The sequence below is a fragment of the Phodopus roborovskii genome, unplaced genomic scaffold (assembly GCF_943737965.1).
Source record: "Phodopus roborovskii unplaced genomic scaffold, PHOROB, whole genome shotgun sequence".
Taxonomy (NCBI): domain Eukaryota; kingdom Metazoa; phylum Chordata; class Mammalia; order Rodentia; family Cricetidae; genus Phodopus; species Phodopus roborovskii.
In genome coordinates, this window is record NW_026126407.1 from 59,746,284 (window position 1) to 59,763,776 (window position 17,493).

The 17,493-nt window shown below is 41.1% G+C and overlaps 1 protein-coding gene and 1 long non-coding RNA gene across 2 annotated transcripts in view; both read left to right on the plus strand.

Annotated features, from left to right (window-relative positions):
* LOC127219690 (uncharacterized) overlaps positions 1 to 8,352 on the plus strand; it is a 48,424-nt gene extending 40,072 nt beyond the window's left edge. Inside the window, exon 3 of the long non-coding RNA XR_007834283.1 lies at positions 8,249 to 8,352. This is a non-coding gene — a long non-coding RNA (uncharacterized LOC127219690). The remainder of the gene's footprint in view (positions 1 to 8,248) is intronic.
* Positions 8,353 to 10,792: 2,440 nt separating this feature from the next.
* Positions 10,793 to 17,493, plus strand: part of Mrtfb (myocardin related transcription factor B) — a 127,552-nt gene continuing 120,851 nt past the window's right edge. The window contains exon 1 of the mRNA XM_051181455.1: positions 10,793 to 10,849. Coding sequence (XP_051037412.1) covers positions 10,814 to 10,849 — 36 coding nt within the window. The 5' untranslated portion in view covers positions 10,793 to 10,813. The remainder of the gene's footprint in view (positions 10,850 to 17,493) is intronic.

Consider the following 17,493-nt stretch of genomic DNA (forward strand, 5'->3'; position numbering starts at 1 on the left):
CCTGTCTGAGGTCTCTTAGACTGCTCAGTCCTTCTGGCTGAGAACCAAATTCAGGGGGGTCCGAGTCAGTCCCATGCTGGCTTCCCAGCTATCAGTCTAGTGACCCTTAGCTCCTCCTTGTTCAGGTAAGATGTCTCTATGTACTTCTACCGCATGGTCTTGTCCTCTCCATCTGCTTCTGGGTTCTAGTACAACTCAGTGTTTATGTATGGGTGTTTAATCCTGTTTTCAACAGGCATTAGTTGAGGGCTCCATGGAGAAGTTAGTTGTTGATCTCACTCTCCGGGAAGGGCATTTATGATAGCCTTTCCATGGAAGCTGAGATTGTTAGTTGGGAGCAGTCTTGTAGTTCCCTCGACCTTTCTTTGTGTTCAACTTTATCTTCAAACCAATATTGGCTCCCTCTTTTATATTCTCTGTCTCTGTCTCTGTCTCTGTCTCTCTCTCTCTTTCCTATTTTCCATTTCTAACCAGGCTCAATCCTCCTGGTCGCACATGCCTTCCTCTCCTCCCCCTCATTTTCTCCTACTTCTCTCTCCATTCGCTGTCCTCCCCCACTTTACCTGAGCTCTGGGGGACTTTCCCTTCCCAGTTCTGTGAGGAACTTTATATGAATCTCTTAGAATACACCTTGTATCCTATTTCCTCTGGTGATGTGAATTATAGGCTGGTGATCATTTGATCTAGGTCTAAAATCCATATATGAGTGAGTACATACTGTGTTCCTCTTTTTGTGACTGGGTTACCTCATTCAGGATGGTTTCTTCAAGTCCCATCCACTTGCCTGTGAATTTCAAGATACCATTATTTTTTTCTGCAGATTAGTATTCCATTGTGTAGATGTGCCTCATCTTCATTAACCATTCTTCAATTGAGGGGCATCTAGGTTGCTTCCAGGTTCTTGCTATCACAAATAGTGCTGCTATGAACATAGTTGAACAGATGTCTTTGTTGCATTGATGTGAATCCTTGGGGTATATGCCTAAGAGAGGGATTGCCGGGTCCTGAGGTAAACTAATTCCCATTTTCCTGAGGAACCACCATACTGATCTCCAAAATGGCTGTATGAGTTTGCACTCCCACCAGCAGTGGAGGAGTGTTCCCCTTTCTCCACATCCTCTCCAACATAAGTCATCACTGGTGTTTCTAATTTTAGCCATTCTGGCAGGGGTAAGATGGTATCTCAAAGTTGTTTTGATTTGCATTTCCCTGATATCTAAGGATGTGGAGCATTTTCTTAAGTGTCTTTCAGGCTTTTTGATTTCCTCCATTGAGAATTCTTTCTTCAGTTCTGTACCCCATTTTTTAATAGGGTTATTTGGTGTTTTGTTGACTAGTTTCTTGAGTTCTTTGTATATTTTGGAGATCAGCCCTTTGTCGGATATAGGATTAGTGAAAATCTTTTCCCAGTCTGTGGGCTGCCGTTTGGTCTTGTCAACTGTGTCCTTTGCCTTACAGAAGCTTCTAAGTTTGAAGAGGTCCCATTTATTAATTGTTTCTTTCAGTGTCTGCGCCCCTGGAGTTATGTTCAAGAAGCGGTCTCCTATACCAATTTGTTCAAGGGTACCTCCTACTTTCTCTTCTAAGAGGTTCAATGTGGCTGGATTGATGTTGAGGTCTTTGATCCATTTGGACGTGAGTTTTGTGCATGGCGACAGACATGGGTCTATCTGCAGTCTTCTACACACCCTCATCCAATTGTGCCAGCACCATTTGTTGAAGATGCTGTCTTTGCCCCATTGTATAATTTTAGCTGTTTTGTCGAAAATCAGGTGTTCATAGGTGCGTGGATTAATATCAGGATTTTCAATTCGATTCCATTACCTGTCTATTTTTATGCCAATACCAGCCTGTTTTCAGAACTATGGCTCTGTAGTAGAGCTTAAAGTCAGGAATGGTGATGCCTCCTGAAGTTCTTTTATTGTATAGGGTTGTTTTGGCTATCCTGGGTCTTTTGTTTTTCCATATAAAGTTGATTATTATCCTTTCAAGGTCGGTGAAGAATTGTGGTGGGATTTTAATGGGGATTGCATTGAATCTGTAGATTGCTTTTGGTAAGATTGCCATTTTTACTATGTTTATCCTACCTAACCAAGAGCATGGGAGATCTTTCCATTTTGTGGTATCTTCTTTAATTTCTTTCTTTAGAGTCACAAAGTTCTTATTATATAGGTCTTTTACTTGTTTGGTAAGCATATCACCAAGATACTTTATGTTGCTTGTGGCTATTGTAAAGGGTGATGTTTCTCTGATTTCTTTCTCTGCCTCTTTGTCGTCTGAAAAAAATAGGGCTACTGATTTTTTTGAGTTTATCTTGTATCCTGCTAGTTTGCTGAAGGTGTTTATCAGCTGTAGGAGTTCCCCTGTAGAGTTTATTGGGTCGCTTATGTAAACTATCATATCATCTGCAAATAGAGACAGTTTGACTTCTTCCTTTCCAATTTGGATCCCCTTGATCTCCTTTTGTTGTCTTATAGCATTAGCTAGAACTTCTAGTACGATATTGAAGAGATATGGAGAGAGAGGACAGCCTTGTCTTGTTCCTGATTTTAGAGGAATCGGCTTAAGTTTCTCTCCATTCAGTTTGATGTTGGCAGGTGGTTTGCTGTATATTGCTCTTATTATGTTTAGATATGTTCCTGTTATCCCTGACCTCTCCAAGACCTTTATCATGAAAGGATGTTGAATTTTGTCGAAGGCTTTTTCTGTATCTAGGGAGATAATCATATGGTTTTTCTTTATCTGTTTGTTTATATGGTGGATCACGTTGACAGATTTCCGTATGTTAAACCATCCCTGCATTCCAGAAATGAAGCCTACTTGGTCATGGTGGATGATTTCTCTGATGTATTCTTGAATTCGGTTTGCCAGTATTTTATTGAGTATTTTTGCATCGATGTTCATCAGGGATATTGGTCTGTAGTTTTCTTTCTTAGTTGTGTCTTTGTGAGGTTTGGGTACCAAAGTTATTGTGGCCTCATAAAAAGAGTTTGGCAATGAACCTTCTGTTTCTATCTTGTGGAACAGTTTGAGGAGTAGTGGTATTAGTTCTTCCTTGAATGTTTGGTAGAATTCTGCCCTGAATCCATCTGGCCCTGGACTTTTTTTGGTTGGAAGGCTTTCGATGATTGCTTCTATTTCATTGCGGGTTATAGGTCTATTTAAGTTGTTTGTCTGTTCTTGATTTAATTTTGGTAAGTGATAGTTATCCAGAAACGTGTCCATTTCCTTTGAATTTTCATTTTTTGTGGAATACAGATTTTCAAAGTATGACCTGAAAATTGTCTGGATTTCTTCTGTGTCTGTTGTTATGTTCCCCCTTTTGTTTCTGATTTTGTTAATTTGCATGTTCTCTCTCTGCTTTTTCGTTAATTTGGATAAAGGTTTGTCTATCTTGTTGATTTTCTCAAACCAACTCCTTGTTGCATTGATTTTTTTTTTTTTTTTTTTGTTTTGTTTTATTGTTTTCCTGGTTTCTATTTTGTTGATTTCAGCCCTCAAGTTGATTATTTCCTGGCGTCTACTCCTGCGGGGTGAATTCGCTTCTCTCTGTTCTAAGGTTTTCAGTTGGGCTGTTAATTCTTTTATGTGACTATCCTCTGTTTTCTTCATATGGGCACTTAGTGCAATGAACTTCCCTCGTAGCACTGCTTTCAAGGTGTTCCATAAGTTCGGGTATGTTGTATCCTCATTCTCGTTGAATATTAGAAAGTCTTTAATTTCTTTCTTTATTTCTTCTTTGACCGAGGAGTGGTGCAATTGCACTTTGTTCAGTTTCCATGAGTTTGCAGGTTTTCTGCTGTTTGTGTTGTTGTTGAATTCCAATTTTAAAGCATGGTGAACCGATAAGATACAGGGGACTATTCCTATTCTCTTGTATCTGTTGAGGTTTGTTATGTCTCCTAGTATGTGGTCGATTTTAGAGAAGGTTCCATGTGGAGCAGAGAAGAAGGTATATTCTTTTGTCTTTGGATGGAATGTTCCATAGATGTCTGTTAACCCCAGTTGAGACATAACTTCTGTTAATTCTTTTGTTTCTTTGTTGAGTTTCTGATTTGTGGTCCTGTCTAGAGGTGAGAGTGGTGTATTGAAGTCTCCCACTATAAGTGTGTGTGGTTTTATATGAGCTTTGAGTTTTAGAAGTGTTTCTTTTACGAATGTGGGTGACTTTGTATTAGGGGCATAGATGTTCAGAACTGAGACTTTGTGTTGATGGATTTCTCCTGCGATGAATATGAAATGACCATCTTCATCTCTTTTGACTAATTTTGGTTTGAAGTCTAACTTGTTAGATATTAGGATAGCTACGCCTGCTTGCTTCTTATTTCCATTTGATTGGAAAATCTTTTCCCAACCCTTTACCCTGAGGTAACGTCTATCTTTGAAGCTTAGATGTGTTTCTTGTGTGCAGCAGAAGGATGGATTCTGTCTTCCTATCCATTCTGTTAGCCTGTGTCTTTTTATAGGTGAGTTAAGACCATTAATGTTGAGGGTGAGTAAGGACCATTGATTGTTGATGCTTGTTTGATTTAGGTTTGTTGTTGGCAGTGGTATTGTGAATATATTTGTTCTGCTTCACCCTAGGTTTCTGGTGTAGTTGGACTATCTGTTGCCTACATTTTTGTGGGCATAGTTACCTTCCTTGGGTTGGAGTTTTCCTTCCAATACTTTCTGTAGGGCTGGATTTGTAGATACATATTGGGAAAATCTGGTTTTGTCATTGAATATCTTGTTCTCTCCATCTATATTGAGTGAGAGTTTGCCTAGGCTGTCATCCGTGTTCTCTTAATACTTTTAGAACATCTATCCAGGACCTTCTGGCCTTGAGGGTTTCCATGGAGAAGTCAGGTGTAATTTTCATAGGTCTGCCTTTATATGTTACCTGTCCTTTTTCCTCCGCTGCTCTTAATATTATTTCTTTATTCTGTATGCTAGGTGTTTTGATTATTACATGTCGAGGGGTCTTTTTTCTTTGGTCCAGCCTCTTTGGGGTTCGGTATGCTTCTTGTACTTTAATGGGCATGTCCTTCTTCAGATTTGGAAAGTTTTCCTCGATGATTTTGTTGAATATGTTTTCGGCACCTTTAAGCTGGGCTTCCTCACCTTCCTCTATTCCTATTATTCTTAGGTTTGGCCTTTTCATGGTGTCTCACATTTCCTGGATGTTTTGTGTTAAGGATTTGTTGGATTTATGATTTTCTTTGGTCGATGAATCTATTTCTTCTAGTTTATCTTCTGCACCTGAGATTCTCTCTTCCATCTCTTGAATTCTATTGGTTATGCTTGTGTCTGTAGTTGCGGATTTTTTTGCCCAGCTTTTCAATTTCCAGCCTTCCTTCCGTTTGTGTTGCCTTTTTTTTTTCTCAATTTCAGTTTTCTAGTCTTGAACCGTTTCCTTCACCTGGTTAATTGTTTTTTTTTTTTTGGTTTTCTGTACTTTCCTTAAGGAATTTGTTCAGTTCTTCCACTTTTTTGTTTGTTTTTTCCTCCATTTCTTTAAGGGATTTTCTCACATCTTCTTTGAGGGCCTCTATCATTTTCATGATGGTGATTTTTAAGTCGTACCCTTCTGCTTCCTCTGCTTTGTCGTTGTGTTCCATTCTAGTTGGTGTAGATTCCCTAGATTTTGGTGGTGTCATGTTTGCCTTTCTGTTGTTAGGTGTTCTCTTGTATTGCCTTCTTACCATAGTTTCTTCCAGTAGGTGTTGGTGGTGTCTCTTCCCTCTCTCTATGGTCCTTCCCCGATGGGCTTATGTGGATCTGAGATTCAATATCTGTAGCTTTGTGTGGTCCAAGCTCTCTAGGAGGTTTCTCTGCAGACAGGGATCCAGGGATGGGGTCAAGGATGAGGATCCAGAAGAAGATGCCAGCAGGTACTCACAGTGGTCCTCTGGCCAATAACTCTGGCCAATAACTGGCAGAAGAGGAAGAGGGCTGAGCTGGAACTTGAGAAGGTTTTGCAGGGTAATGGGATCTCACTGGAACCTGGCGCTCGCCTGCTGAGACCTTGTTCTTTGGCAGGGGCCGGGATTAGGGGGTCAAGGATCTTGCCTGCAGGAACTCAGAGTGGTCCTGCATAGATAGGCGGATCTCTGGGAGGGACCCTGGACTCCAGTAGAGGACTGGAGGCGGGGTCAGAGACCATGCTGGAAATTACAGGTGGTCCTGCGTGTATAGTCAGGTCTCCTTTGTTCGGAGTTGCTCAGATAGGTCTCTGAAGTAGGGTGGACTGTTGGCTCCACCCTCTGTCCCAGTGCTCAACCAGAGAGGCAGGACTGTAGGTGGGGTAGGGCACAGGGTAGGGGGGGTTCCTGGAGGTGGGGATGGGTGGGGGTGTATCAGAGCTCCAAGTTTGCTCTCGATGGGGATAGGAGACAGGAGCAGCAGGATCAGGGGCCAACCCAGGGAGTTCGGGCAAGGGAGGGGGGAAAAGAGGTTGTAGGGAACAGGCAGCCCCAATTGGGCCCAGACTCACCTCTGGCCAATAGCCTGTGGAAGAGGGCGAGGGCTGGGCTGGAACTTGAGAAGGTTTTGCAGGGTAGTGGGATCTCACTGGAAACTCTCGGGTATCTCTTTTAGTTAAGTGTAGGGTATGGTTGGGAAGGGTATGGTTAGGATGGGATGTAGGTAGATTAACATATCTTCTTGTGAATTATCTTATTAATTATTAGTTATATACGACTTACATTGTTATAGACCCCTATGTTGTAACTTATGTAAAATTAAGGTTGTATTCCTTTCTCAGATAATTTGTATATTATATTTTGTCATATTGTGTAAGATCTTTCTGTTTACGATGTTTTGTGCACAAATATCTTTATCATATTCTATGTTATGTATACTTTTACATATGTTTAAGAGATTTCATATGTTGATAGAATTTAGGATTTTTTTTTATCATGTTGCACTATACAGTTCTACCTCTGGTCAAGACATTTCAATTCTACCTTTGTTTTAGAGATTTACATATATATGTATGTATATATAGTTATATTAATAAAATCATTGTCCTTGCTAAATTATTTTGGGAAGTTTCAGCCATTTGTACAGTTATGTTCCTGAGTATTATAGATTATCATCACCCATGTTTCTTATACCTATTAGATTAGTCAGATATAGATGTTTGATCTTCAACCATGTAGATGTTTGATCTTCAGTCACTTCATAGAACTGCAGAACATGGCATTTAAATGTTTTAATGTTAGTACTCCGTTGACGTGAGACACAATTGCTCCTGACAGCACTGAGCCATTCCCGAGAGTATGTTGGGCACTGATTCTGCAGTCCATCCTCTCCTCAGCTAATGGCCTCCTGGGCAAGGAACTGTCCCCACCTCTACTGCTGACTTTGGACATTCTGTCCTACTATGCTTGCAGGAACCAAACATAGAAGACTGCTGAATCTTGCCAAGTCAGGGTAAGACAGCCTTTCTCTTTCCCTGTTTCTGTGTTGGTCTGTCAGATAATCTATGCCTTAGCCAAAGCTGGTTGTTCCGACATTGCTGTGAGACTTTAGGTGACTGTCAGGGTAGCCTGCTGTTTCTGTCTTCGCTGCAGCTTTTGGAAGCTGCTTGCCTGCACTTCCTGCCTACCCTAGTATTGTTATCTTCCTTCTGAGGTCCATTGGGACATAGGGACAGACATGACCTGTGGGGTCTAGATCTGGGGTCCCCGACCCCAGCTCACCCTCTTATTTCCTGGGACATCCTTGAAGTGGGAACCTGCGGTGGACATCTGTTTCTGGTGTAAGTGATTTCTCCCAGAATAAACAACAATAAGCCTATATTGTGTCCCAGAATCGTATTTCCCATACAATAAGAGCTCTAGTTACATTTTTACCTCTCGGCTTCACCTTCTCAGGGAGGTTTTTATAAAGTTCCTCTTTCCATGAATGCTGGGTCCCTCTCCCATGGGTTTCCTTAGCACAGCTTTTGTATGCTTCTATCATCATAGGCAGTATATCCATATATCTCCCAACATTTGTAGTCTCCAACAGACTATCTTGAATGTCTTGATGTGTTTTCAGCACTTAGGATAAAAAAAAAAAAAGTAGTCATAGAAAGCCTCAGAAAGCTCTTCCCAGATACTTTTGAATGAAAGAATAATAGAGTTCCTATGCAGCCATGGCCATAACCACCTCTACTGCAGCACATTTCAGAAAGGATTGGTTTCACTGCTATCAACACAGTCAGATGAATGGTGTATAGCATCGGCTTGGAAAGTGACTGCACATCTCTTTCATCTTCCAGGCAGCAGCTGCATCCAGACTTAGCTCACTGAGAGGGGGGTGGGGAGGCAGAGAACCCAGAAGGAGTCAGGAAGGAAATAAATAAACCCTGTGTAATGGGTTTTTATTTTTGTTTTGATTTTAGTTCTTTCCACAGATTATCAGAATCCCACGAGTCACTGGGATCCTGTTACCAAATTGCCAAGATTTTAAGGAACAATTCCATAAACTTAATCATATGGCCTTTCATACTCTTTGTGCCTACAGTGATGAGTACAGAAGTCATCCATTCTCCCATTTGTTCAATTTAATTAACTTAGTAAATATCCATTCTTCTTGTGTAGCTCCACATTCTCTTTTATTGGACCCTGCACCTGATGTATGTCAGAATCCAGACTTTATCCTGTTTTTCATTGATACATGTTAGCTGCATGAGGCCACAACTCTCATTATGATTTTCCGTATGTATGTATGTATGTATGTATGTATGTAAACCATTTGCTGCCCTCTTGAACCTTCTGCCCTTGCTATTGGCCCTTTGTTTCCATATAGTTTCCCTTCTAGTTTCATGTCTTTTTTTGGGTGTGTGTGGGGGGGAACAGGTTTGTCTGTGTAGTCCTGGTTCTGTATACCAGACTTGCCTTGAACTCAGAGATCCTCCTGCCTCAGCCTCTAGAGGTTGGGATTATAGATGTGAACTACCTTCCTCACTACTGTTTTAAGTTCTAAGGAGATAGTGTATTTCTCAGTAAGTCTGGAGTAATACCCATAGCAGCACTGAGCACTGCATAGGGTCCATAGGAACCTGAGGCAGGCAGGTTCTGATTCTGGTGCCACACCGTTCTGGGAAGTTTGGGTACCAGATGAATTACAAAAAGTATGTAGGGTTTGCACTTTGGGGCTTTAGAATTGCCATGTAGAGAAGTCTATACATGGCGATATGATTGTCCTGCCTCAGCATTGTTCATCAAGTGCCTCTCTGTGACCTTCATGGCCAGAAAAATGATGAGCCTTGAGAGGCAAGAAGGCTGCTCTGCTCAACATGATTCAGTACCATTACTGATTTAGTTCAAAATTCAAGATCTGACCCTGAGTGGTTTATTTTAGGCATATTTAAGCATAGCATAGTTTGATGAAAATGGTTCTGGTGATAATTAATTCAATTCCATTTCTACAACAAAACAAATCAGATGTGATTACACGGAAAGTTTTTAAAGTCTGTAAAGATAGGTTCTATAGATTGGCAGAGAAAAATAAGCTTATGATTGGGGGAGTGTCCAGTGTCAATGCTGGAAAATTCTCTAGCCACATAATAGCACAAAGGCGACCAGCTAGAGAGTACCTCTTAACATTCCAAGTTCTCCTAGTGCTTGTCTGTGAGCACAGGACCTACATCTTCATGTCCCCAACCACACAACCTCGACTTAACCACTTAATCCATCATCCTCATTGGTTTTTCTTAGTCAGTAACATTCTCCATACCCATCTTCTGAGCAGCCTCTTTCTGCCCTGAAGGTAAGCACCTTCTTGAGCTGTCACCACCCACTGGCAGCAGCTCCCTTGTTTTTATATTACCCAGTCCTCCTTGCCTGTTGCCTCTACCTCCCATCTGGAACAGTCCTTTAATTGGCCCACAACCTCCATGTCCCTTTTTTCACCTGGAAATGTAAACAAAGTCATGTGTCTTTACACTTAGGGAATATAGAAATCTCTTCCAGGGAAACATCTCTCACTCCAGCTCTAGATCCAGCATCCCACCTTGTTAGTTTTTACAAGAGCTTATACCTTTGCTGCTTTGTGATTTGTTTATATTTGCTGCTTCTCTGGAGCCAGCATTTTGGACAGTCTTAACTCCTTTCTAGGGTCACTGGTACTTGGCCTATTGGGCCCACACTTGGTTTCTAACATGTTCTCCTGTTCTCCCTATAATTCAGCAGACATGATTCTAAGCATCATGCTCCAGGCCTTTTGACATTGGCACTGTTGCCATCTTTAGCTGAGTGATGTGTTGTAGGTAGCCCTCATGGTAAGCATCACTATAGGATATGTATCCTTAGTTTTTACTACTAGATTCTAGTAATCCTCTTCCCAACTGTGACAAGAACAAATGTCTCCAGACCTTGTCAAATGTCCCCTGGGAGCAAGGACAGTCCTCTCCAACTGAGACCCACTGATTTAGAACCTGTGGTGTTCTTTATGTTTCCACCTTGATAGCATCAATCTCCTTAATGCAGGTTGCTTTGAGTGCAATGGGCAGGTAGGTGGAGATGCTGACTCCATTCTCCTGACACTAAGTCATTTTCAAGAATCGAGTCACCACTCAACATCGTTTTGCCTGTTGGACAAGAAATTCTCTCTTGCTGTAGAGTCAGTAACTAGTTACAGCACCTTCTGATTTATTGGAAGAGACCTTAGAACCAACCAAGAAACATTGGTTAAAACAGTATGCAAATATTAAGTAGCATTCCTCACAATTTTAGTTTTATAGTTTTAGAAATTATTTAATATTTATACTGCCTGAGACTATGTTCGTTGATATTTTTCTTGGTGTTGGTTCCTGGTGGACATCCAGCCCATAATTGTGAAAATGGGGGTGCCAATGCAAGGTCTTCCAGAAGATAGTGTGAGCATCAGTGTCAGGTTCTTCACTAAAGGGGCAAAACTGTAGTGTTGGTCTGGGTGGAGGGTGTGAGAATATTCTTGATTACAGAACTTGGGTGAGTTTATAAAACTGGAACCCACAGAAGATAGAAAGAAGAAAAATAGATATCTCCATAGGTTTGATGTCAAATAGCCTAGTTCAAAATGTTTAGAGCCATGCTCACAAACTGACAGACAAAGCATGGCATGTTGGAGACCAAGCACTGGCCTGGTTGGTGATTTTAGCCTCTTCCTTCTCTTCCTCTCTGTTCAAAATAGAAGGTACTTGATACCTGAAAAATGCCATGTATACAGAAAAATATGGAGAAAAAAATAGCTTTTATCCTTTGCTCCCTTTGTCTTATATTGAGAGCTAGAGATGACATAAAATGAAAGACATACAGTGTGTCCCTCACATCCTCATGGTGTTTTCTGTTCCCATGCATAGCTTGGCTTATACATACTGACCTTATAAGTTCTCTGTGTACTTGTGTCTTGTGTTTTTGCTGTCCTAGGACAATACCACAGTATTTCTGCACATCTCTGTTGGACAGTGTTGCTCTGATATGGGTTCATGACTGTATAACTTTTAATTCTTTACTGTTGTTCATGGTGCTGGAGATACAGCCCAGTGCCATATATATATGTTAGCCAGGTACCCACCACTGCCTCACCTCTTCACCTACTCTTTCATGGTTTGTGTGGGTGTTCCTGTATGTGCAGATGTATATGGGGGTTACACATATATACGTGTGTGAAGGCCACAGGCCAACATGTTTTCAGGTGTTGTCCACCTTCTTTGCTTGCAACAGAGTCACAATGACCTGGAGGTTCCAATTAGGCTAAACTGGCTAGTCAGTGAACCCTGGGGATCCTCTTATTCCAGCTCCCTCAGGTCCAGGATTTTAAATGTACACACCACATCCAAGTTCATAGGTGGGTGTTGGGAGTCAAACTGAAGTCTTGCTACTAAGATATCTCCCTAATCCCTAGAGTCTCTTGCTTGGTTTTGTCAGCTTTTGCATTTTTTTTTTTTTTAACCAATTGAAAAGTACATTCCCTTAATTTCTACTACATGTGAGCATTATATCTTCTTTTATGAATTGGGTCTTTCTTGTTGGGGTTTTTTTTATATATGTTTGTATATGTTTTATATTTCTGTGTATTGTAGATATATTGATGTTTCCTTTATTCAGGTGTTCTGTCCTTTGGTTTATCTTTCCAGCACATGCTTTGCTGTGCAGCAGTTGTATACTGTAATTGTGTTTGTCATCTGTACATTCATGGCAGGGATTTTTACATAGTTTTAATAGCTGCATGCTCTAAGAGATAACTGTTTTCCCCCCCAAAAAAGTTTGCCTTGTTTTTTAGTGTTAGTCTGATCCACCTATACTTTCTTTTTGTGTATGACATGAGATACGGAATAAGTTTCCATGAAAATATACTAGTGACATGAGCCAACATTACTATTGTATAGCCCATCTTCCCTACCTATTGCTAATGCCACTTTGTCATTTGTTTGAATTGCTCACCATGCATAGCCTCTCCTACATTGCCAAGGCCTCATATGTGTGTGTGTGTGTGTGTGTGTGTATATACATATATATATATATACATATATATATATATCACGGGGGGGGGGGTAGGGGACTTCTGTGCTGGGATTAGACTCTTAAGGTGGAGAAATCAGTGAGTGCCCCAGGAAAGCTGGTAGACCTGGCACTTCAGAGGCATTGAGGGCACAGATTAGACTTGTCTGTGGCATCCAGGGGATCTCTGGTGGATGTAGCTGTTCAGGACTGAGGCTATGCATGACCTTTTAGCTGCAGCCTTGTGGCTAAGAGTCTCAGTCAGATGCTGCACTTTCCCCCCTCCCTGTTCCTGTTCCCAACTGTACTTCCTAGAGATCTTTCAGCTGATGCTTTTAAAACCCTGGTCCTCCTAAGAAGCCTTACTCCATCAGGAAAACTAGGGCCTGCCAGCAGGAGGATTATTGGGAGGCACCATCTTCATTTGGAGGCTGTTTTCCATCTTATTTCATAGGGCCCGCCTGCCCGTCTTCCTGCCTTCCTGCCTTCCTGCCCGCCTGCCTGCCCTCTCTTCTTTTTTTCTTTTTTTAAACTTTTAACTTAAGGCCTATTTTTTCCTCTTTATTTTGTACTGAATTAAATCAGAAGTAGAATCCTATATTTAAATATCATTGTTCTTTTGAAGAAAAGCTTCAATTTAAAAATGCTTGTTTAAACTGCAGGGCGTATCTGTCAGCTGCCCTGCTTCTGCTTGAGTATAGATAACATGACTTCTTTGGGTGTCAGAATGCATTACCATGTTCCAGATGTAGCTGTGTATTTTGGAGTCTAGACAAGTGGGACCACATTAATGAGAAGATGGCCTCTGTAGAGGTCATTAAGGCTGTATGGAACCCCTGCTGCTTGTGTAGTGTTTGGAAAAGAAGTAGTAAAAGAGACAGCGAATGAGAAGAGAAAGCTCAAAGTCTGTTTCTTTTCAAATTGGGAATGTCTTCATTTGCTTTGCAGACAATAGAAGTACTACATAGTCACAGAAGGTCCAGCAGTGTCTGACAGTGCAGAACAGCCCTGCTCGTGTGCAGTCTATGCCCATGAGGTCTGGTGTAGCCATCAGCCACATGTATCAGCACTTGGGATGTCACAACATAGCTGTGGAACTTGTTTGTCTTCAATGTCACTGTAACATATCATCATAGCTGGGTGTGATGGCACATGTCTGTGGCAGAAGCAAAGGATCTCTATGGTGGCAGAAGCAAAGGATCTCTATGAGTTCAAGGCTAGTCGGTCTATATAGTGATTTCCAGGATAGCCAGGACTAAATAGCAGTATCCCATCTCAAAACAGTGGTGGTGGTGGTGGTGGTGGTGGTGGTGGTGGTGGTGGTGGTGGTGGTGGTGATGATGATGATGATGATGATGTTGATGTGGATAAAAGGGAAGAGCAACAACTAAGATCCCCCAGATAGCTCAGCTCTCACACCCAGGTGTGCTTCAGGACGCACTGCCTCTGTACCTGCTCCTTCTCTTGCTGCACCATGTCTGTTTCTTTGGCATGCAGCTTGCTATGCACACACCCTCTCCTGCCCTTGTCTTTCCCTTACTTTCTCCATGTTCTTGTTATGTAGACAGTAGTCTGTTCTGTTCACACATCAATTGTTTTCTTTAGTTAAGCCATATTAAAGCCATTTTTAAAAGTACCCAAGGATCTGTTTGTCTCTTTTGGTCAATTGTGTTATTTCAGTGGGGTGTGTTCACCAATATTGGTTTTAACCATCTGGTTGTTTCAGTTTGTCTCTTAATGTTTTTAAGCAGCATGTTTTCCTGTTTCATGTTTTGCCCATATGCCATGTCATTTGTTCAAAACTGGGGACTCTGTCTTTGCATTTTTATTTTGGTAGCTGTTAGGATTTCTGTGTCAGAATGCCTTTGATTGTTTTGTTTTTGTTTTTCAAGACAGGGTTTCTCTGTGGCTTTGGAAGCTGTCCTGGAACTAGCTCTTATAAAGCAGGCTGGCTTTGAACTCACAGAGATCTGCCTGCCTCTGCCTCCCAAGTGCTGGCATTAAAGGTGTGCACCACCACTGCCCAGCCTTTGAGGACTTTGTCACTGCTGGACAACTTCCTAGTGTTCTTTTGACTGCTGTCCAGTGTACAAGGGAGGAGCTCAAGTATCAAACTGCTGTGGCTATTTACTTATGAACCCAGGCAGCTGCGTTAGTCTTGCTTGAGGCCTCAATGGCAAGGTGGATGTAAGGGTAGACTCCTCTGAGAGCTTGCTTCCTTGATAGTTCCATTGATACTGAACCCATTCTGCTCCAGATTCCTTCTGGCTTTAAAAGGAAATGGAATTCTAACTCTTGGTTTAATGGCCACCCACCCTGGCTAAGAAAGAGTCATGCCAGGCAAGGGAGCAGATAGGAGGTGCTCTGAGTGTAGAACACATCTTTGGAAGTGGTGATGGCTACCTGGCAGAATTATTCTCTAGCCAACACCTCAGTTTTATCTAGTTATTAATTTTTACAATGTCCTCTGTAATTTTTCCAAAAATACCCCGTTTCCAGTCTTCTGATAAAGAGTGTTTTCCTTTTTTAAAATGATAAAATAATAAATTGCTTAGTGCACTTGGCTGCCATAGCAGCCCCTTGTCCTTGGGGAAAGGGTTCTGCAATTAGGTCCATGGCAGAAGGGTCATAATATGCTAAGGCCATTTACAAGTCATGATTAAAGTTTTTAAATGTTTAAGTGAAAATCTTTTCCTTAAGGACTCTGACGTATTTATAGGAAATGCTGCTTGAAAACAGGATTTATTAACATAATCTGCTTTCAGGGACTCAATTCACACCCTGTCACCCTATAGAGGGGCAGCACTGACAGTGTAATGAGAAGTAAGTACATGGAATGAGGTTTACTATACTGGTTGAATGAAATGAAAATTCGATGAAAAGTCTGAACCTGAGTTTTTTCAAGTAGCTTGAGGGACACCTTGCTAAAACCTGTATTTGCTTTTCCTTAAGAAGAAGAAGAAGAAGAAAAAAAAATCTTAGTTTAGCCACATAGCCATGTTATGTTGCTGAATATCTTAACATCTAAATGCTTGTTACACCCTGAAGGTTGGAAAAATTATGCAAAAGTAACTAATTCCAGCTTCTGTTATTTTTAGAAATAAGCTGTATCCTAGGGTGAATATCACTATGCTAAACATAGAATCAAGCTGTCTTCTAAATAGATCTGTGTCCATAGATTACCAAAGTTCTAAACCTCACCAGAGAAGTTTCTATGTGGACTGTGCTTAACATAGAAACTCACAGCTTATCAAAGTGTAAAAAATAAGTATCTGTAATATGCTTAGCCCCAGATTAGATCTCTATATTATCCACCTACCCCAGGCTTAGGGACCATCTCAGAAGAGAGACTGGAAAGATTGCAAGAGCCAGAGATCAGGGAGAACTGGCTTGAAAGTCTCTTCTGGGCATGACATTCTGAACCCATGAACTCAGCAGCTGTGCCCTCACAAGACCCACACAAGAGCAAGCCAGTTAACATTTCAATATGGAGTAGGAAGGGCTCTGGGGACTCTACCCCAGCCGGAGAGCTGTGGAAAGTTGATGGCTTTTGGGGAAAGGGGAATCAGTAGGCTCTTGGCGGATTGGCCATGTTCCAGTGGGTCCTGCACAGGGGTGTGTGGGTAGTACATTGGACTTGGTGTGTTATTAAAAAACAAAACAAAACCCCAAAATACAGTGTTGGAAGGAGATGGGGACATGGTAGATAGGGGAGGAGTGGGGATAAATATGACCAAAGTACATTGTATGACATTCTCAAAGATTTAATAAAAATATTGTATGAAGATTGAACTAGCTAAGTATATTAACTTTAGAACTGGCCTCTAATGTTTTATGGAAATTTAAAAACCCGATTGTTATTATTCATTAGAATTTTTTTTTTTTGTATGTGTCAGAATAGTTGTTAGGAATAAACTTTCCCTCCATTAGGAAGTTTGATGAACAATTTAAGACAAGCTAAAAATGAGGTTTGACATGTAGTTTGACATCTTTTAAAAAATAAGTACTGTACTTTTTGTGTTATTTCACCAGGAATGTGACAGACAAAATAACACCAATTGCTCACACTATTGATATGGATTGATTTGTTCAGATCCCCCCTGTATATCACAAGTCTGTTACTGTTTCTTTATCCTATCAAAGTCAGCACCCTGTGGCCCTCATTCTTAGTTTACCTCCTGTGGCTCTGAGGTAGCAGTGAAACCACCTGGAAGATTTCAGGGCTGGAATTAGGCCCACTTGGTAGGAGAGTTTCACCATCATTGGTCCAATGGAAGGCCTGTGAGTGTGGTCCTTTCACTGATTGTGATGCAGATTCAGCTCTGTCTCAGGTATCAGTGGTTCATTTTCTTTCAGCACCAGTTAATGGTTCTCTTTAGAGCAAAAAAGGTCATTTATATACCATAATATCCACTCATTTAAAGTGTAATATTTGATTGTTTTATAATTGTATAATTTTATGGCCATTATTGCAATATAATTCACATCATTTTCAATAAAACAAAACAACCCCCCCCCCCAGTTGTACATGTGTACATCAGTCTCTTTCTGGATCCCATTTCCAGGAAGACACCAATTTAATTTGCCTCTGTAGGCCACATTAGGGAGCTGCATGTGAACAGAACCACACAGTGTGTATTGTTTGGCTGCTGGCTTCTTTCACTTGCCATAATATTTCCAAGTTTTGTCCCTTTCCATGTGTGTCAAGATTAATGCCTTTTTTATATATATATTTTATTTTATATAACAAAGTCCAATTAAATGAAAACAAACATTTATACACAATATTTGGGAATTTGGGCATCGTTCTTTCCAAACTACTTCCTGCTGGTAAGGGGCGCTGTCATGGGGGATTCGAAGAAGATTCAGAAATCCTGGTTGTAGTCTGTTTGGGCTGCTTTGTCCAGCTGTTTTGAATGTAGGATCACCTTGTACTCTGTTTCAGGCTGTCTGGCTTGATCAAACCACATTAGTCTGGAAGGAATCCACATCTTTTCATTTTCTGTGGAAACAAAAATAGAAATCCTTTTCCCCAGTA